Raw genomic sequence first — 22,144 nt, 5'->3', positions numbered from 1 at the left:
AAATTTGGGTTAAATGACTTTCACCCCCTGCAATAGTAGCGAGATTTGATTTACCCCCTTTTAAAAAAAAAATTGGATTACGCCCTGAAATATTTGGGCACCCCCCTAAGCGTGTAAAAACGAGGGTGGTAAATCAAAAAAATATATTTTACAGGGGGTATTTTTCCCTCTTAGGGGGCAAAAGACTTATAATTTTAATATGATAGGGGGTAATTCAAATTTTTTTTTAAAAGGGGGGTAAATCAAATCTCGCTATTGCAGGGGTGAAAGTCGTTTAACCCTAAAAATTTAAATATGAAAATGTTGAATCTTAAAGAAAAAGTTTCAAATGATTAAATAATTAAAAAAAATTGAATCTTAAAGAAATTTTTTTGAATAAACTATTTCATATTTTAATGATTAAATACTTAAATTGTTTTAAATATTTAATATTTCAACTAAATAATCCAATAAATTAATTATTCAATAAATAAGATATTTGAAATATTAATAATTGAGATATTAATGATTGAAATATTAAATAGTTAAATTACTAATTCAATAGTTGAAATAATGTGTAATAATTATAATAAATAAATTTTTAATAAACTATTTAAAATTTTAATGGTTAAATAATTAAATTATTTTAACTATGTAATATTTCAACTAAATAATTTAATAAATTGGTAGTTAAAATATTAATTTATGTAATGATTTAATTAATAGTTGACTATTAATGATTATATTATTTTAACTATTTAATATTTATGTATTAAGTATTAATGTTTCAGTTATATTTAATAATTATTTAATCTTTATTAAACTAATAAATTATTAATAATTGAAATATTAAGTAATTTATTAAATACGGGAGAACTTATGTGATATATATTATTATTGTAATATTGTAATTAAATTAAAAGTTTGGCCTAGTGGATAGAGAGACTTTTATGATTGCAAAGTACATGGGTTCAACCCTTGTTGCCAATTAAATTTAAAAAAATTAAAATTAAAAAAATACTTCCAAGACTACCTTCAAACAAAAGCAACCACCTCAAAAAACTCTCTTTAAAACTACCTTTTTTATATATTTTTTATTTTATAATCTTCCAAGATTCTTGGACATCTCTACAAAAAACGCAAGAGAGGTTGCTAGAAGAAAAAATATCTCAAAAAGCTTTGATTTTGAGAGGGACCTTCGTCTTCCAAATAGAAATCAACACCACGTAAAAGCGATTTAACAGACCAAAAGGGAGATGAAATCTGCTGACCACGTCATAGCAGCTACGCACCAAAAAACAAGAAGCTGAATTCAACAACTAGACGACGGAATCCTTGGCTTCCGCGGTAGGAGAAGGTGCCTGCAACATGATGCATAACTGAAAAAACGCAATAGCAGCATCTTGAAGGAATAGAACCAGTATCGCGAAATCTCCCCACCTCCACTCTCCGTTATGCCAACCTCCCATACCAGCAATGGAAGCATCCTCTAACAAAGAAACAGAAAACAACATATGAAACAGTTCCTTAAGAAGACCCACTTCCGACCAATTCAGTGTCAAAGAAATAGAAAAATTGTTTCCTACACGAAAACTACAATTTCTATTAAAAAATTCCTCTGGGAGATTATTCTCTAAAGAAATGATATTGGACCACCAATATGATTTAGAAACCTTAACATCTTGAAAACCTCCTCCATTCACAACCCGTAAATTAATATCTCTATACCACGCCTTCAATACTTTATACCACAAAGCATCAGAATCTTCAAAAATTCTCCACCTCCACTTAAGGAGAAGGGCCAAATTAAAATCCTTTATCCTCCTTAAACCAAGCCCACCATTATCGATCGGTAAGCAAACATCCTTCCAACTCACCCATTGTATCCTTCTTCTTTCCTCTGATCCACCCCAAAGAAAATTACTCTGAATCTTAGTTATCTCCATAATTATTGTTACACCCCACACATATAATTGCCTAGGATAACACGTGTATAGCATTAAAATGGTACATGAATATCACACATAAGCAGCGGAAATGGATAAGTATTATTACAAGTACAAAATTTGAATATGTCATGGCCAAAATATACAAATCTCAATAGGCACTAATACATAATCCAAAAGTACACAAACTAAAAGATACAAAAGAAACGAAACATCGCCAAGAAACATCGCCGCAAGACTAAGCCATCTTACCCTTGCCCTTGTCCTACCCCGAATCACCTAAAAATATAATAATTGAAATGGGGTGAGATTACTAAATCTCAGTGAGCCTCCCTATCTTAAGGGTTCACTCGGTTCTATAAGGTTCATACAATCAGATGGGTCCACCAAAGATCCATGGTTTCCTCACGGTCTTGTACAAATACACAACAAAAGGTAGTATCACCATTAGAAGTCCCATGACTAGCCAATGAGATAACATCAAGCACACAAGTAACACAAAACAAGTATGCAGACTTGTACCCGTGTACGAGGAATCCAGAAGCAAGTTCTACCTATCTACGTAGGCTACACAACCACACCCTTGATGAGTATCCAAGTGCAACGCGTTAAGACACTTGCACAAGTCATAACACATTAAATAAGATGAGTCCTGTATGGAATTCTATCTGTGACGAGTTACAGAAGTGACTTGCTTTATGAGGATTCTTATACTCTTTCTTTTGTTGATCACTCATTCTTCTTCTTTCAATCTGAATTCCACTTGCATCAACAGGATGTTCGTAGCCATCGACTACCATATCCCATAGATCAACATCATAACCAAGAAAGAAACTTTCTATTACGTCCTTATAGTAATCAAATCTTTCTCCATCAAAGATTGGAGGTTTGGTGTTGTAATGATCTCTTTCATTGATAACAGGTGGTGCAGGTGGTGGTGGAATGGCCATAGTGTTTCACAGAAAAGTTCTAGATCTTTATCTCACACGGTTAAGTGTTTGATAACAATCAATACCAGAATCAGGGCTCTAGTTCCTATTGAAGGTGCATGAAACACAAGAAAGGGGGTTGAATTGGGTTTCAAGGTTTAAAATCAAATTCTTCCCAAGTCAAAAACCAAGAACACAAGAACAAAAATAAATGACACAATTATTTTTGTCTTGGTTCATTGTTGATAAAGTTAATCCAGTCCATCCGCCAAGATGATTTTGCCTTATCAACATGGACTTAATCCACTATAATCGATCTGAATATAGAAACCACAACAAAGACCAATTGTCACTTGTTGCAAACTACAAAGACTAACTTTCAATGTTTTCTTGAGAATTATGACTAAAGCTCTAGTCTCCCAAGGAACTATCAACTCACAAGTGGAATACAAAGGTTGTGTTTACAAAGTTGTTTCTTGAAAGTAGATTACACAATTTTAAATACAATCAAATAACACAAAAGTGTTAAACAAGTATATGAACAAAATCTCACTTGCTGCAAGTTAACGAACAAAAGTTCACTTGCTTATTAAATTATACAAAGAATAATCAGAGAGATTTGTACAGCGTTTTAGCCTAAGTTTTGAAATGTTGTTCGATATTTCTTCAAACTTACAAGTCTTCCATTTATATCCAAAAACAAGTCTGTTGAAGGGTATAATAGGAATACTTAATTCTAACTGTTTTGTTCCAACGGTTAGTGAGAAAGTGGCCGATAACATTGTACAAAAGTATAGTCCTTGCACTACCCTATCCGGGTAGTGGAAACATTTGAACGATGTACTATTTCCTCACGTAAACTAATTTTGATCTTATCTTCTAATCTTCATAGGCTTCTGATAGTTTATATTAAATCATTCTTAGAAGGACCAAAACTTGAGTCACCAATACCTAAGTCTTCAGAGTCTTCAGAACCTGTTCATACAGAACCTTGTCTTTAGAGTCTTCAGCACTTGGTCTTTGAATCTTCAGATCTTAAGTCATTAGAGTCTTCAGAAATTGTTCATCTAGAACCTTGTCTTCAGAGTCTTCAGCATTTGGTCTTCAGAATGTTTGTCTTCATAATATTCAGAACTTGTTCTTCCAGAACCTTGTCTTCAGAATCTTCAGAACTTGGACAGCAAAATCTCAGAGCTAGAGGAGTCCCCATAAGCTCTTCCACGAGAGTTACGATCAGAAGCTCTATCACCAACGTTCATTTGAATCGTTGTCATATAATCATTCTAGAACTTTAATGGATTTGTAAACACGCCTTATTTCTTCTAGAGTCCGAGTATGTTGAGTTAGAACCTGATGATGTCACACGCCTTTTCTTCAGAGTCAGAACTTGTTAGCAAAAGCTACACACTAGACAGAAACTGTTAGAGTACTAAATTATTCTCTAAGATATCATGTAATGTTATCAACCAAACATAAAGTCAGATGCAGAACCAAATCTTGTTATTACAAAGTATGTGGCAGTGAACACAGTTTCTCCCCATATTTCTTTTAGCAAGTTCTTACCTTTTAGCATGCTTCTCACCATGTTCATAATTGATATATTCTTCTTCTCAGTAATTCCATTTGTTTTGAGGTATATATGATGGAAGTACTTCATGAACAACACCTTCATGGTCTCAATACTTGCCAAAATCATTTGATACATATTCACCTCCACAATTTGTTCTCAATGTTTTGAGTTTGTGACCATTTTATCTTTCTACCTTGGACTTGAACTTCCTGAATATTTCAAATACTTCATATTTCTCTTGATCAAGTATGTCCATAAATTCCTGCTAAATTCATAAATGAATGTCACAACCTATTTGTTACCTTCTACTGAATCCACCTGCATATGTCCACAAACATCAGAGTAAACCACCTCAAGTTGGCACTTGATTTTGCATCCTGCATATTTGATAAAACTACCTTTATACTGCTTAGATTGAACACATTCTTCTCACGTTTTTGAAGGTATAAGTATCTTTGGTAAGCTTGAAACTATACCATTTTTATACAAAGAATTAACATCTATGAAGTTGATGCCCAAGTATATAGCGCTAAATTCATTCCACTCTACTAATAGTTGTTGTCAAGCACATATGCTCCATCACATTGAACCCAATCTTCAAGGTTCCATTCTTTGACATGGGGGCCTTTATAATTAAATTCCGCTTTGAATCTATAACTCTCAACACTTTTTCTTCCATGTGAATATTGTAATTCTTTTCAAGAAATTACCATATGCTTAAAAGACTACATTGGATTCCAGAAATGTAACACACATTTGAAATTAAAGAGTGCTCACTATTCTTTATCCTAATTGAGATATCACATATCCCATCTGTTGCTAGTGTGATATCATCTGCAAATTTCACCTTATTCTTCATAGCTTGATTGATATTTACAAACCAATCATTCCTTCCAGTCATGATAGTTAAGCACCCTGAGTCAAGGTACCATTGATCACTACATTCAACATTTCTCTGGTGGTTACAAGCACATTTTCTTTATTTGGTAGTTGAATACAGGATTTTTGTATTTGACTACATGATGCTTGTATTCCACTACAACTTGTTTTAGCAACATTCACCATTAACACGGTATTCTCATTCTCATTTTCTTGTCTTGCAAGCTTTGGTTCATCTTCTTTTGAATATTTCTTGTTGTCATAGCATTGATCAACAAAATGTCTAAACTTTGACAATTATAGCATTGGACATTTCTCTTGTCGAATTTCTTCTTGCCACCTCTTTCTCTATAGCTTCCACCACCTCAATAGCCATCATTGGATCCACCAAGATTGTTTTTACTACTTTCACCTTTTTGAGATGTTGCTTTGCTGAGATTTTGAGAATCCTATCACCATTATTGTGATAGTTTCCTCTGCCTCTATTCCCATACCACTTTCTCTGTCCTCTCTTGTCTTTGTTGAATTGAGCTTGCAGTGCAATGTCTATTTTTGCCTTATCACTACTTATTTCATCCATTATTTGTTCATGTGATTTAATAGAGCTCCGCAATTCTTCTTTGCTCATCGTTGAGAGATCTTTAGACTCTTCAATTGTCAAATCTTGATATTAAAGATCTCTAGATTTTTCCAACCAAATTTTGTTCACTGATTGATTTTCTACATGTTTTGATTTGATTTACCAATCTTGTGATTCTTGTTACATAGTCACTAATACTTTCTTTCTCCTCCATTTGAATCAATTCCAATCGCCTTTTGTGAGTTTGTAATCTCTACACCTTTACCTTTTCTGCTCCTGCATATGATTTCTCCATAATTTCCCATGCTTATTTTGAAGATTCACAATTTCCAACCTTTTCGAAATTATTTGCATCAATACAGTAACGTATCAGATACAAAGCTTTGAAATACTTCGTCTTTTCTTCCTTATGTGCAACCTTTTGTGCGGAAATTTCATCATTTTCAATTACTTTCACACCATTCTTGATCACTTCAAAAATATCTTGATAATCAAACACCACCTTCATTTGCTTGCACCGATTGTCATAATTCTTCGCATCAAGAATTTGGAAGGTTTGCAAGGATTCATTCATTTTAGATTGATGTCATCATTCACTAGATGAATGAATCAGACTCTTGATGTCAAATGTTTGACTTAATAACATAACATCAATTGAATAAACGGGAAAGAGAGTATACTGGACGAGAAAGAGTCTTATTTGATTAAATCCTTCAAAAGAGTTATATATACAATCTTGCACACAAGACTCAACTAACCAACTAACACAAACAATAGAGCCACACTAGTAGTTGAATACCACAATACTTGAATTACAAGTTTTACAAACAATATTGACACAGTAGACCAATGCACTTGGGGACAACTCTTGCAACATCATTGTTCTGACTAGTCATAATTATCTTTTGAATTATTAATAAGAAATTTCATTAAATTACAGCATTTCTCTAAATCACAAATGGAGTTCTCTTCATTCTCAAATATCATATAAGAAAATGAAATTGAATGTGTCATCTTAGTAGAAGTGACACCGACAAACTCAAGCAACGGTAGGCGTATTTGTTGGCTTTATAAGTAGAATCCATCCCCAACAAAATTGGAAAATTGTTGAACAATTAAATATAATCTAGATTAGTCTAGAGAATATCTTTGACAATTTCATAATCAACAACCATTTTATTGGTAAATCCTAATATGTCTGTTTTACGGTTTTACCTCAAACCCATGTCAAAAACCCATCTTGTAAAGTAAATTGTCTATCAGTCGTGAACTGGAAGTGACAATCAGTATACTATGCAACTACATGTACAATGCTAAGATCCATAGCTTTCATATCAGTGGGAGAATCATGATGAGGATCCCTATGTGAAATTGTGTAAACAACTTAAGAAAACAACACTGTCTCAGTAAAACCAGAGTGTGGATTTTAGGATCTGAACATGCTTTTAAACTGTTTGGATTGTACAATTTAGGCAATACGAGTCCAAAGTGTATATTGTGATTAGAGCAAAAATATTTTTAAAAAATTGATGAGAAAATTATAAAATTGCATTACCTTTGCACTATAATATCAACAAATTTATAAAAATTTGTTTATAAAGAAAACACATTTGCCTTAGGCCAAAATATCACTCAGATAATAGGGAGAAACAAAATCGATGGAAAATTTAATCGACTTGTTTGTGATAATAAGTACTATAGTTCTTTCACTCTATATATATAGTATTTATAAGGAAGCAACCAAAACTGAATCAGAATCCTGAACCAGACTTCTATTTCCTATTTGCAAGAATTTTGCAAAAACTCCAACTAATGGAGCAGTATTATAAGTGCAAGCCTCAGTTTGCACATAATTGTTCCTTTGATCCTCAAATTTGTCTTCATTATCAGGTCCTCCAACCAAAGCTCCAACCAAAATATTAGGATTTGGTTCTTGGACACCATACCAATTATCATAACCTTGTGTGCACCCTATGAACCCTTTATTCTCTTTATATGATACAATGGATGCACCTCTATGATGCACCCTTTTGGGAAACTTAGGCCCATAGCCCACTAAGTAACTCATGTTAAGTGGGTTTGAACCCAAAATGTAATCAACTTGTGACTTTGCAAAACTTAGAATCTCTTCATGGCCCACAATTCCATTTTGGCAATTGAGCTTTTGATTTTCACTTTTGAGAAAGTCAGAGTAAACTGTGAGTAGAAATGATGCAGTTGAAACATATTGCATGTTGTTCCATTCTCTTACATAGAGTAATCCAGCTGGTGTTCTTTCCACATTGCTGCTTCTATTGTTTTTGTTGAGACATGAACATATATAGTACTCTGCTTTTGATTTGTACTGTTCTAGTATATCAGCATGTTTCTTGTGTTTTGCATCCATCAAAAACTGCAAAAGATAATCACAATCACTTTATAACACAACTCTTAAAGCCCAAAATGAAGGCCCATTATTCAACCAAAATAACAGGTGGATCAATGACAGTGCATGTGAACAATGTGGCACATGTTTTCATCCACCATCAATCATTGTGCATTACTACCAACATAATGAATGAATGGACCCTGAAACTTTCTTCTTCTAAACATGCATATAGGTATAGCCCTTGGTAAATAAGGGAAATAGTACTATTCCAAGTAACCAAAATGTACTCTATCAATTTTGCAATAGATCCAACTGATTTATTGCAAACATTTGGAAGACACCAAAAAAAAAAAAACTTTCTTTGAATGTGGGCCATAGATTGCCTCATGATGAGTTGAAAGGTTGAGAGATGAGATATACTATCAATCATATAAGCAATCAATGGTGTTCATTATTACATTTTTGACAGTCAATGCATGTATATGTAGGTGAAATCTATACATGCATGCTCTGAGTATTTAACAACAGATATAATCAATTAAAAATTTAAGATACTAACTTCAATAAAGATTTTGTTGTTTTTTTTATTTTTATAAGCACTATTCACACAATAAATAGCATGTTCTAAGGGATGCATTGTTGCCACCATTGAAATTTCAACATATGGCACAAGCATAGCCTGAGCACTTTAATTGAAGTGTGATCAATTGCACATGGCTTTGTTCTTGAGTATACTTTTCAAATTTTCAACTCCTATTGAAAATGTACCATAGATATTGTGCTCCATCAAATCAATGATAAATGACTTTTGAAAGTAAAGTAAAAAGAACAAGAATTAAGTCTTAAACCCATCATTTAAGTTTTGACTTCATATTAGTAAAGCTATATGCAGGCAATTCTACCGAAAAATAAGCCATTGATTGAAAGATGAAGACAAAAAGAAAATAAATAAAGTGTTTAAAAATAAAAAACCAAAACACACACACACAAAAACAAAAACATATAAAAGCAAAAGGCACTGGACCATAAAACTTGACTTGTTTAAATTAGAGTTACCTAGTGGAATGTGAGATGAGACAAAAAGGAGTGATTAAAGGAAACCCTTTTGTTTTTATTAGTACCTTTGATGCTATGATTTGAAGACCAGCATATTTAACATCCCAGCTAAATTCTGTAATGGACCAACCAATACCACCAAAGGAATGAGCCTTAGAAATAATGTAGTCAAAATAATGTTCTCTGTCGGTGGCTTTATACAGCCACATAGCTCCCCACAATAACTCATCCATATATCCACTCACCGACGCATAGTAGTTTTTCACTACTCCAACACTTCCATCATATTCTCCTCTGTACTTGTCCCCAAACTCAAACAGCTACACAATTAATTGTACACACATAAATAACTCATTCAACAAACATTTCCTTTCAATTACTAAAACAAACTAAGCACAACCAAATTCATTAGTCTTATGTTTTAATTAATTGCCAGTTGCCACCTCTAACTACTCAAACAGCTACTCATATAATAACAAACTGATCATCAGTCACCAAACTAACCACCGAACGATACATAGAAGATCAAAATGACTAACATGTCTGGTATCACGGTGAGTTTGACAAAATCTTAATGACGTCGTAACTTTGTTGAAGCTACAAACAAAATGTAGCTTTTACAAAATTACGGCGTCTCACAGTAATTTCATCAAACACATAGCTAACAACATTTCAATAACATTTTTGTAACATTGATAGAACTATAATGAGAGGCACTAACTCAAATTAAAAACATAAAGAACTATTTATTTTGCATACTTTAACTTTACCATTCTCTTAAAGTTAAAGATACTTAAAATGGAGAAGTTAAAAGCAATTATTGTTGATATTTAAAACAAACCCACCACCAAACCAAACACAAGTACTATACTATATACCTGATGAGCATGGTGCAAAAGTAGTTGAGAGTAATGTGGATTAGTTTTCCTAAACACAATGGAAGCAGCTGCCATAGCAGCAGCAGTTTCTCCAGCCAGATCTGAACCCGGATTCTTCTCATCTATCTTAAATGCTCTTCTAGAAGTCGTCATGTCCTCCGGCCTTTGCCAGCAATAATGGTCAGTGTCTCCATCACCCACCTAAATAAACCTTAAAGTTAGAGATATTTTTGCAGTCATCATCACATCAAAATTGAAATCACTAATAATAATAATTATTATTATTATTTATTAATAATTATACCTCGGCCCATAACACATTAGGGCTGGTATGAGCTTTGATGAAATAATCAGTTCCCCATTTAATCGCTTCCATTACATGTCGAAGCTCGCCGGCTTCTATAAGCTCTTGCCTATATTCAATAGCACTCCATGACAACATTGTGATAGTAAATGCCATTGGTAAACCGAATTTCACATGATCACCTGCATCATAGTATCCTCCTACCAAATCCACCTGAACAGTAAAAAAAATAAAATCACATGTGTCAGTGCAATTTATCAAAATCAAGAAGCAGAAAATAAAGAAGGCTAAGAATTTGATCTTACTCCTTGTTCTAGACCGTCGGTGAGACCGGAATGGTGACGCCAATTGACGCGTTGGTTATACGGCAACCTCCCGGAGCGTTGAGCTTCGAAGTAAAGGAGGCTTTTGGAGAGTGCATCAGCATAATCGAAGGAGTGAGTTATACAAAACAAGGTGAAAAAGGTGAAGAGGAAAATGTGATAATGATGATTCTTCATTCTGTTGTTGTCTTTTCAGTTCCCTCTTAAAGAAGTTAGTTTTAAAGAGTGGAGAGAAAATTGAAATGAGTTAGGCAGAGGATGAAAGCAGGGGAAATAAGTTGAAAAAAAGTGATATTTGAAAAGTTAGTAGCTTATGCGTATTTATATTTATATGGTCTAATAATAGGAAGGGAAGAGAATATCAGGTGAGAATTTCAAGTGGGTTTGTTTTTTTTGACAGGGAGTTGAATTTTGATTTGATGAAGTTTCAGAATTTGAATTTGGCAAATAAGTTATTGTGTGGGGAATAGTTTCACTGGGAATTCAATTCAAATGGGGCAATTGCTATTTTCCTCTATTTATTACATGGGTCGACGGATACCCCTACATATTCGAATTATAATAGCAATATAGCATGTGCCGTGTTATAAATTCAAAAAAAAAAAAATTAATTGTATTTAAGAAAATTTACTATGTTTAAAAAATGTGCTTATTTTGTTCTTTTAGTTTTTTTCTTTCACTAAATTAAAATAAACTCGTATATCATTGATCAAAGAGTAATCTTTGATTAGTAATATCACAAATATAAATTTTTATTTTTTTTACCAAACTAAAATTAGTTATTAGATGATATTATTTTTATATATATATATATATATATATATATATATATATATATATATATATATATATATATATATATATTGGCTTATAGCTCTCTGGTTCCTAAGGAAAGAAGCTCTATTATTCCAGAGTCGTGAACTGAGGTATGAACACTGGTCAAGTACTGTTCCCTTAAAAGAGCTCCTTTACCATTGGAGTCCAAGTGCTTGGTTAGATGATATTATATATTAGTAGTTGTATTTTAATCTTTTTTAATTATTTAGTATTTATATTTTATTAGTTTTTTTATAAAAAAATTAGAATCTTTCTCTTATGTTCATATGTTATCAAAGAGTTTGGTTGACTCAATATGATATTTGCAACAATGAAAAAAAAATTGACTTTGTTTTTACGAGTTGTTTCCTTACTCGTTCTATTGATTAGTTTTGTCAACTTTATGTTTATGATTTTGTTTTTCTCCATACAAAAAAAAATTGATAGCATGGTTTGCGTTTGAATTTTAAATTCTTCTAAAAGTAGTAATGGTCAGTGAAAAAGATGAGTCTATTCAATCTATTAATGTTCAACTCAATAAACATAATTATGATTATTGGAGCTATGGAATGGAAAAAAATGAAAGAAAAAAAGAATGTGGAGTTATGTTGATGGAACTTTTGTTGAGCCGGCATATAAAAAAGATGAAGCAACATATGCAAACATGTTGGAAACATGAGATGTTAGTAATTCGAAGATTACCATTGAGATTAATAATTCTGCTTCTCGATCAATAGGTGTGCAACTAGTAATATATGATATTGTCAAAGATGTTTGGGATTATTTGAAACATTTGTATAATCAATCTAATTATAATAATTGGTAACAGTTGGAGAGTGACAGTAAAAGACTCTTAAACAAAATAATATGACCGTTCAACAATTTTATTCGGTCATGACTGATTTATGTGATTAGTTGGCTCTTATAGAATAAGCGGAGTTATGAATTGTCAAAGCATGTATCGAGCAAAGAGAAAAGCATTGCCACGTTCAATTTTTGATGGCCCTTCTAGATGATTTTTAGAGTCATCATGGAAGCATTCTTCATTGTAATCCTCTTCTCAATGTTGATTCAGTTGTTAATGAGTTATTGGCTAAAGAAATATGACTTAAGACTCACTCTAATATAACTCCAAATAAAGAAACTCTCTACACTCCTCCGTCTGTTTTTGTTTCTCTTACTCACAAAAGAAAATATCAAGGTAGAATTGGACTTGGTATTGATAAATGTGTTTTTTGTAAGAAGAAATGTCATTGGAAACCTCAATGTCCCGAATTGTAGAGAGAAAATAAGAAGAATTTTAAAAAAATCTATCATCCAATGATGTTGTTGCTGCTCTTACTACCATTGGTTTTGGTTCTGATTACGTATGTTCATGTCTACCATTTCTATCAAAGGTTTGAATTCTTCTAATTTATCAAGTATGTCTCCCTCCATATGGATCATTGATTCTAGAGCATCACATCATATGTCATATGATGATAAATCATTTGTTTCTTTAAATCCTTCTACATCTATGTCAATTATGATTGTTGATGGTACACATATATCATTAGCAGACATTGGTTTTGTCTCTACAATTAATATATCATTTTATGATGTTTATTATATTTCTAGTCTTGCTTTTGTTAGTCAATTGTGTGATTCTAATTATTCTGTTACATTTTCTTTCACTTTTTGTTATGTGTATGATCCATTTTCTGAGAGGCTAATCGGGACAGGTTATAGATATGAGGAACTTTATGTTTTGGATGAGTTGAAAGTCTCAAATATTGCAATCTCAACTTATACCTCCACAACTAACTTATTAGCTTCTTTTTGTTTGAATTATTTGTCTTATAGTTTTTAGTTATGTATTCTCATATAGGACATATATTTGCTTCTAGATTAAATTACTTGGCTTCTATTGGAGTCTTAGAAAAGTTACAAATCAGTAATATTTCAAATTGTTCTGCTTGTAAACTTGCAAATTTTCATCTTTACCTTTTAATAAAAGTGTTTTTATTTCATATACACTCTTTAATTTGGTTCACTTTGATGTATGGGGTTCATCGCCGGTTATTATAAAAAGTGGTTCTAGATACTATGTTTAGTTTATTGATGAGTATACCTAACAAAGGGTGTAACCTCACAGGTCATTAAGGGATGAGAGAACGACTCGACGAGCAACAAACGTAAAGGATAAGAAACGGTCTCGGGGATCAAAGGAACTCCCCTCTTAAGTAAGTTATTTCTGGTTGGAATACGATCTTGGAGAAGTTGCCAAGAGAAAACTATAACTTTAGAGGGAGACCAACTACACCAAATAGGCAGAAGGACTGACTCTACGAGAGTGGCCTGACGACCTGGGGGGAACTCACGCACCAAAACACCGGAGTAGACAAATGACACAAAATAAGAACCATCACTATACTCGTATCACCTCCGAACACCACTCTCAAAAGAAAGGGTAAAGTCTCTAATCACATATGGGAGGTCACAAAAAAGAACCAACTCGTAGTCAAAGAGAAAATGTATCCTCCACCCAAGGTTCTAGATCCATCTCTCCCCCCTCCCATCTACCGACCTCTGCTACAAATTTATATGTTGGTCAGAAATCTGAAAACGTTTAAGGAATCTAAGACCAAGGGGAGTATTTCCAACTCAAATATCCTCTCAGAATAAGGCAAAGAGAGGTCATTCCTGATATATGATCATTAGAAAGATTATTTTCACACTTTTTGCTTCATATACATTATTTGATGATATTTATTATGTTTGTTCTTGTTGCGTAGTCATTAAAATATATGTACATAAAACTATTATTTTGACTATGTTTTAATCTAATGAATATTTATGTTACTAAATATCCAAATTATTTTTTTAATTTAAGAAAATGTTTAATTCAATGTTGCAGTATTAAAAAAGTCATAGATATGATTTTTAGGGTTAAGTATGTTTTAGGTCCTTATAAATATTTCAAATTTCATTTTTAGTTCCTATAAAAAAATGACATATTTTAGTACTTACAAAATTTTTATACATGCAGTTTTAGTCTCTAATATTTTTAAAAATTTTTTAAAAACTGTTTAATTATCCTTAAACTTTTAAATTTTAAAATAATTTTTCTCATACATGTTTAGAATACTATAAAATATTTGTTTACCAAATTATAAATTTTTTTAAAATGAGAATAATTAAATATGAATTTTTTAAAATTTTAAAAGATAATGATAAAAGTAATGTAAACCTCGACTTAAAAATCAAATTTTGAGTTTCTTTTTTTTCAAGGAATTTTTTATAACGTTCTAAACATATATGCAAAATAATCATTCAAAAATACACATCGGTTTAACAGCATAGACTAAAAATAGGTGCATAATAATTTTGTGAGAAGAAAAACATATTATTTAATTAGTTATTTTATTTAGTAATATAATGAAATTGATAAGAAGTTTCCTATCAAACTATGAAATTAGGGTTTTCTACACTAAAAGGGGAATAATATTACAAGAGACAAATAAAATTAACTAAGAAAATTAAAGACTTTTTCATTTCATTCATGATTCCTTATGTCTCAATGAGACTACAATATATAGTACTTCTGATGATAATAAACTAAAAGGATCAAACACTACTAAAAGCCCAATTCAACCAAACATTCAAAATAAAATAACAACTAACATTATATTACTAATTAAAATATCTAATTGCACCTCCTATCATTGTCGCCTGGTTCACATTGAACCTTGTCCTCAAGGTTCTAAAATTACTCCCGGATGTAATGTAGTCATAAGGTCATGCAGTAAAAAAACTGAATTTTTCTCTTTTGGTTACTAAAGTCACAATTTTGGCAACTCCAAAAGTGGCTACCTTTGATACAAGATCTTCATCCAACCACCTGCAACAAGACCATAACCTTTTCATCTTTTTGTGCCAAATTAAATTTATTCTTTCAAATTTAGCAACTTTGATATAAGCTATTCCTTGTATTGCCAACAAACATTGAACCCAAATATGACATGTTTCATTAGCCACCCCATGAAGACCAACCTTGTTCTCAAGTGGCTAGAGCAGAACTTTAGAGTAATTAGAATTAGCTTCAACAAAAGAGGCTAACCTAACAGTACTAGCAACAAGAGGAATCATACGTTCCATATATATACCCTTAATAAAAACTTTAATCAAGTCCATATCAATGAGCAATGTGGTAAATGTAAAAGTCTTTGTCTTTCCACTGTCAATAATGGTTACACCAGTTATTTCCTCAGTGAGAGTTATGCTTTTTGCAGTAGCACCTTGTTTAGAAAATTTATGAGAACCAATAGCCCTTGACACAAACAAAATAGTTTTCATAATAATAGGAATTCTACCAATCAAAATGACAACTGTAATAGAACAGATACCAAAGTTTTCAGTTGATTTGAGGACCATATGGAATTTTCCAACATTGTTTATATGGTCAACCAAATGTGTTGCTCTTCCAATGAATGTGTGAATACTGGTTGCAATAAAAATGACTTCATTTTCTCCTTGTTTGCAATTTGAATATGAGAAAACTTTTTGTTCTGGATGTCGAGTGACCGAAAGTGATTTTCGTGTTAATGTTGCTTGGTTAACCTTTAAAGGATCACCTTCTAGAAGACGAGCATTGAATGGTATTATGTCACCAAGTTTGATGCTAGTGATATCACCTAGAACTAGGATTGAAGCTTCTTTCTCGCACCATTTACCATTTCTAAGAACCTTTGTCTTAGGAGCAAAGTCTGCCATAAGAGCGGCAACAGCATTTCCAATATTGTTTTCATTGGTGGAGAGATGTGTTTCTTGATGTTTTGTTTGAGTATCTTGTAAGTCAATGAAAATTTGAAGAGAACCCTTAGCATGTGAAAACGTAATAGTGCTCATGAGCTCCACATTAGGACAAGCTTGGTGATTTTGAAAAGTGAAAACTAGGCGAACAACAAGCAAAGAGTATGGGAAGAAGTAGGAAACCAAATTAATTGAGCAAAATCAGGCTGGATTCTTAAATACCTTTGACCATATCACAACATCTCTATATGGCAATTTCTCAAACAGTTTGCATGCATGAATAACAGTTCCATGATTTGCTGCAAGAACAAAGAATTTGCTTCCAATAACACAGTTACACTCATAGCCAATAGTGGGAACCAATCCTAAGTAAAAACCTCCAATTATCTTATGTTTCTCCAATAGTGACTTAATGCAATCCATTAAACATGATCCAACTAACAATGCCTTATGTCGACTATTATTCTTCTCAATGACACCCAAAATTGCTAAAATATTAGCAGTACAAACAAAAAATTTCAAAATTGTAAGGATATAGTTGTTGAATTTCAATACCTCTACAATTCCAAATTTTGGAACATGCTTCATAGGAAAATACTCCCTTGTCAGAATCATGGTCGTGGCTGAGAATGAAAATTTCAGTGGTAGTGGAGAAATAGTGAATCTGCATACTCTCTTAAATGCTTCAGGTGTGCATTCTCTCTTTGAAATAGCATCAGAAGGTTTTGATGGAATTTCGTAATCAACGTCGTCAAAATATCCATTGTTGGAACCATCTGCTAACCACCTTACCGGGTCGAGATTCATGAAATCACTAGGAACAATACCCTTTAATTGCTCTTTGACATATGAGAATAAATCAGAAACAACGTTAACATCAAACGCTGGTTTCACAACATCAACATTATCAAGTAGGAGTTCGAAATTGATGTTGGATGGGGTTAATATCAAAATGACATTTTGAGTAGCAGTCGGAGAACTCGAAACAGCATCATCATTTTCCTCGGTAAGATGTTCATAATCGAGGAAGAAGGAAGAAAGCTCTATCTGATTCGTGGGGGTGATAACATCATTCGGATTCGTCAAGACAGGTTGGAACGATGACTCATCCTCGTCATCATTTTGTTCTGCAAAATTCGGATCCCACATAATAGGTGATTTCGCCTCTTTCAACATAACGTAAGACGTTAGAGAATGGGGAAAATTGATTGTTGAATCATCGTCGGGAGGTTATGGGAGAGGGTTTCTCCAATTCTCAATGTAGAGTGGGCTTCCAGAAACGGGAATTGGAGGAAGAGATGAAGGTGTTGGTGTGGGTTTGGGTTCTAGAAGTTCTAGTGATTCACAACTTTGCCCTTTCAAGAATGACGATTATTGAACCATTTCTTCTTCATTCTACTCGACAGAATCATTGGTTGAATAAAAGGAATCTGTTGAGTCATATGGTGGTTCCTCTTCTTCATCATCCATCAGTAAAATGGGTCTCCATTCCGGCTTGAAATGCCATAATAGTGCTGTTGTAAATGTATCCCAATTATATCTACGATGAACACGACACCGCCATATCCATCATGTGAAAGCAGAACCTCTTAATGCTCCAATAGCTTTCAAAACCTTCAATGACTCTGGTGTTTCATGCTCCTTGAAAAATTTCTCAACACAAATAATCCACCAATAGACATCTTCTTCCCCATCAAACAATAATATTGTCATGAATTTAAGTGGAAGTGAGATCGAAAATGAAAGCACCAATTGATAAGAAGTTTCCTATCAAACTATGAAATTAGGGTTTTCTACACTAAAAGGGGAAGAACATTACAAGAGACAAATAAAATTAACTAAGAAAATTAAAGACTTTTTTCATTTCATTCATGATTCCTAATGTCTCAATGAGACTACAATATATAATACTTCTAATGATAATAAACTAAAAGGCTCAAACACTACTAAAAGCCCAATTCAACCAAACATTCAAAATAAAATAACAACTAACAATTTATTACTAATTAAAATATCTAATTGTACCTCCTATCAAACGTCTAAATAAAAAACAAAGAAAAAATTACTTTTTATTAAACCTATACCAAATAGACTCATAATCTTATGTGAATGGGGTACGCTACATATTCAAACTCTAATATCAAATAAATCCAAAATTCATTTTTCTATTTTACTATTATATTAAAAAAAGTTTACTGTATTTAAAAAAAAGTAACTTGTTTTAAACAAATCAAAATTATCTCTTCATTATAAAAGAGATTGATTGTTTTACACAATCAATTTATCATAAATAATTAAATATTAGTTTGTGTAACTGTACATGTAATTAAAGTAAGAGTCAAATATTTTCAAATATTCAATATCTATGAACAATTGATGGTGTAAAACAACACTTGCTGTATATTGATTAAATTCTTAATAAAAACAAGTACTCAACATACAACCAAGAGTAACCTAAATAACAACTTTTTATCATACATCATTGTTTTTTTTTACAAAATCATACATCATTGTTATATAACAACTAATAACAAACTCGTGCATATGCACGAGTTGTGGTCTATTATGCGCATTTGATTACATTATTTATTATTTATTTTAAATAGGAGGTTAAAAAAAATTTAATAAATAATTGATTATTTTATATATAAAAATATTTAGATCAATAATAAATTTTTTCCCGTATAGTATTTTTTGATCAAAAATCTTTGATCATAAATACTCCCTCTGTCCCAAAATAAATGTGACATGTCACATTTGAGAAAATAATTTGTCCCAAAATACTTGTCACTTTATATTATCAATACAATTTTATATTTATTCTTTCCATTGTATCCTCTAATAAATACTCTTAATTTATTGTTTTCTCACTTAATATTAATGTTATTTTGAATATACCAATATTTAATCAGTATAATTTGGTAAAGTCATCATTCTCTCTTTCATTTATTACAATTTCTTAATCAGTGTGAAGTGGGTCATTGCGACAAACAATTTGGAACTCGTTTATAAAAATATTTAGATCAATAATAGATTTTTTTCCCGTATACATACTTCATTTTTGTTTAGGTATCATTTAAAAAATTATTTGTATCAATAGTAAATTTAGTATATAAAAATATTTAGACCAATAGTAAATTTTTTCCCGTATAGCATTTTTGAATAAAAAATATTTGGATCATAAATATCATTTTTCATAAATAATAGATTTTTTTCTGTATACAAATATTACTTTTGTTTAGGTATCGTTTACAAAAATATTTGGATCAATATTAAATTTTCATATATAAAAATATTTAGATCAATGATAAATTTTTTGGCCTATGCCATTTTTGAATAAAAAATATTTTGATCATAAATAACATTTTTCGTATATAAAATATATAAATATATAATAGATATTTTCCCGTATACATACTTCATTTTTATTTATGTGTCATTTACAAAAATATTTGGATCAATATTAAGTATTGTATATAAAAATATTTAGATCAATAGTAGATTTTTTTCCGTATACCATTTTTGAATAAAAAATATTTGGATCATGAATACTATTTTTCGTAAATTCTAAATTTTTTCTTATACAAATATTATTTTTGTTTAGCCATCATTTACAAAAACATTTGGATCAATGTTAAATTTTTGTATATAAAAATATTTAAATCAATAATAAATTTTTTGGCCTATGCCATTTTTGAATAAAAATATTTGGATCATAAATAACATTTTTCGTTTATAAAATATATAAATTTTTTGGCCTATGCCATTTTTGAATAAAAAATATTTTGATCATAAATAACATTTTCGTATATAAAATATATAAATATATAATAGATATTTTCCCGTATACATACTTCATTTTTATTTAGGTGTCATTTACAAAAATATTTGGATCAATATTAAGTATTGTATATAAAAACATTTAGATCAATATTAGATTTTTTTCCGTATACCATTTTTGAATAAAAAATATTTGGATCATGAATACTATTTTTCGTAAATTCTAAATTTTTTCGTATATAAATATTATTTTTGTTTAGCTATCATTTACAAAAACATTTGGATCAATGTTAAATTTTCGTATATAAAAATATTTAGATCAATAATAAATTTTTTGGCCTATGCCATTTTTGAATAAAAATATTTGGATCATAAATAACATTTTTTCGTTTATAAAATATATAAATTTAAAATAGATTTTTTTCCCATATAAAGACTTCATTTTGTTTAGGTATCATTTACAAAAATATTTGGATCAATAGTAAATTTCGTATATAAAAATATTCAGATTAAAAGTAAATTTTTTCTGTTTTTTAATAAAAAGTATTTGAATCATAAATACCATTTTTCATAAATAATAGATTTTTTTTCGTATACAAATATTATTTTTGTTTAGGTATCATTTACAAAAATATTTGGATCAATAATTAAATTTTCGTTTATAAAATATTTAGATTAGTAATAGATTTTTTGGCATATGCCATTTTTGAATAAAATATATATAATTATAATAGATTTTTTTTCGTATACAGACTTCATTTTTGTTAGGTATCATTTACAAAAATATTTGGATCAATAATAAATTTTCTATATAAGAATATTTAAATCAAAGTAGATTTTTTTCGTATATCATTTTTTAATAAAAAATATTTGGATATAAATATCATTTTTCGTGAATAAAATTATATAGATCAATAATAAATTTTTTCTCGTGTATAAATTTTAATTTGGTTTAGGTATCATTTACAAAAATATTTGATAAGAAGTATTTTAACTAAATTTTGAAGATTGAAAGAAATATTTGATGTTCAACATTGTTGAAAAATGCAGAAATGAAGAGAAAAGGCTTAGGAAAAAAATTGTGGAAGAAATAAGTGAGAAAGTGATGAAAGAGAAAAAATAGAGAATGGAGAGATATTTGGTAAGTTTGATAAAATATGAGAGATTGTATTATTTTAATAATAAAATTAAGATTTTTATTGTGCAAAGACCAAATAAAGGCAATTTTAATGTGGTGTAAAAAATCAAATAAGGGTATTATAGACTTTTCCACAACCATTAACTTTCTTATATTATAGATAAATATATTTAATTTTATATGAAAAGAGATAGTAATAAATTATTTCACAAAATTATTTTGTATTAATTGTGTAAAAAATAAAATTAAGAGAATGAAAATAAAATAGAAAAAACATCATTAGTAATTTATTAATAGTAATACTATAAACAACTAATCATTTAAAATATTTTTTAAAGTAACATATAATAAAAAGGATAAGGAGATGAAATAAAAAAAGTTTAAAAATTAAATATTTGATTTTAATGGTGTTCAAATGCAAACTAATTCAAAAAATCAAGATGATTTTGAGACGCTTACAAGACGAGAATAATAAATAGTTTCAAACCAACACTCAAGAATCACACTATTCAATCCCAAATCGGCAAATCCCATGCTGCTTGACAGATGAATAGCTTCGAGAGGGCTACAGACTACAGCCTATATATCTCTCTAATTTTGACATTAGCAGACGTTTCCATGTTGTCTGAGGCAGCACAAAATCACAGTTGTTGTCCCTTATGCAGCAACATGTACTCGTGATTCCCTCAGCAAGGGTTCTGCCACCTCACAGCAGTTTCAATTCATATGTGCTAGAGCAGCTTGCTATTGTTCTGTACCAATTGTTTCTATTTTGCCATAAAACCAATACTAACACATCAACACATG

At 30.8% G+C, this 22,144-nt stretch overlaps 2 protein-coding genes across 2 annotated transcripts; both read right to left on the bottom strand.

Annotated features, from left to right (window-relative positions):
- Positions 1 to 7,455: 7,455 nt before the first annotated feature.
- On the bottom strand, positions 7,456 to 11,217 carry LOC131661687 (endoglucanase 11-like). The gene is made up of 5 exons (XM_058931294.1): positions 10,795 to 11,217; positions 10,490 to 10,702; positions 10,186 to 10,386; positions 9,373 to 9,627; positions 7,456 to 8,275 (listed from the first exon to the last, which is right to left on the bottom strand). The coding sequence occupies exons 1-5, from the start codon at positions 10,987 to 10,989 to the stop codon at positions 7,610 to 7,612; spliced, it is 1,530 nt and encodes a 509-aa protein (XP_058787277.1). The 5' UTR covers positions 10,990 to 11,217; the 3' UTR covers positions 7,456 to 7,609.
- A 4,458-nt stretch (positions 11,218 to 15,675) lies between these two features.
- LOC131658216 (ATPase 1, plasma membrane-type-like) lies at positions 15,676 to 16,515 on the bottom strand. Its single transcript, XM_058927537.1, has one exon. The coding sequence runs from the start codon at positions 16,513 to 16,515 to the stop codon at positions 15,676 to 15,678; it is 840 nt and encodes a 279-aa protein (XP_058783520.1).
- Between the last annotated feature and the right edge of the window lie 5,629 nt (positions 16,516 to 22,144).

The sequence above is a fragment of the Vicia villosa genome, linkage group LG3, assembly GCF_029867415.1.
Source record: "Vicia villosa cultivar HV-30 ecotype Madison, WI linkage group LG3, Vvil1.0, whole genome shotgun sequence".
In the NCBI taxonomy this organism is placed as follows: domain Eukaryota; kingdom Viridiplantae; phylum Streptophyta; class Magnoliopsida; order Fabales; family Fabaceae; genus Vicia; species Vicia villosa.
The sequence above is the reverse complement of the archived record's forward strand: the minus strand, read 5'-3'. Positions and strand labels throughout refer to the sequence as shown.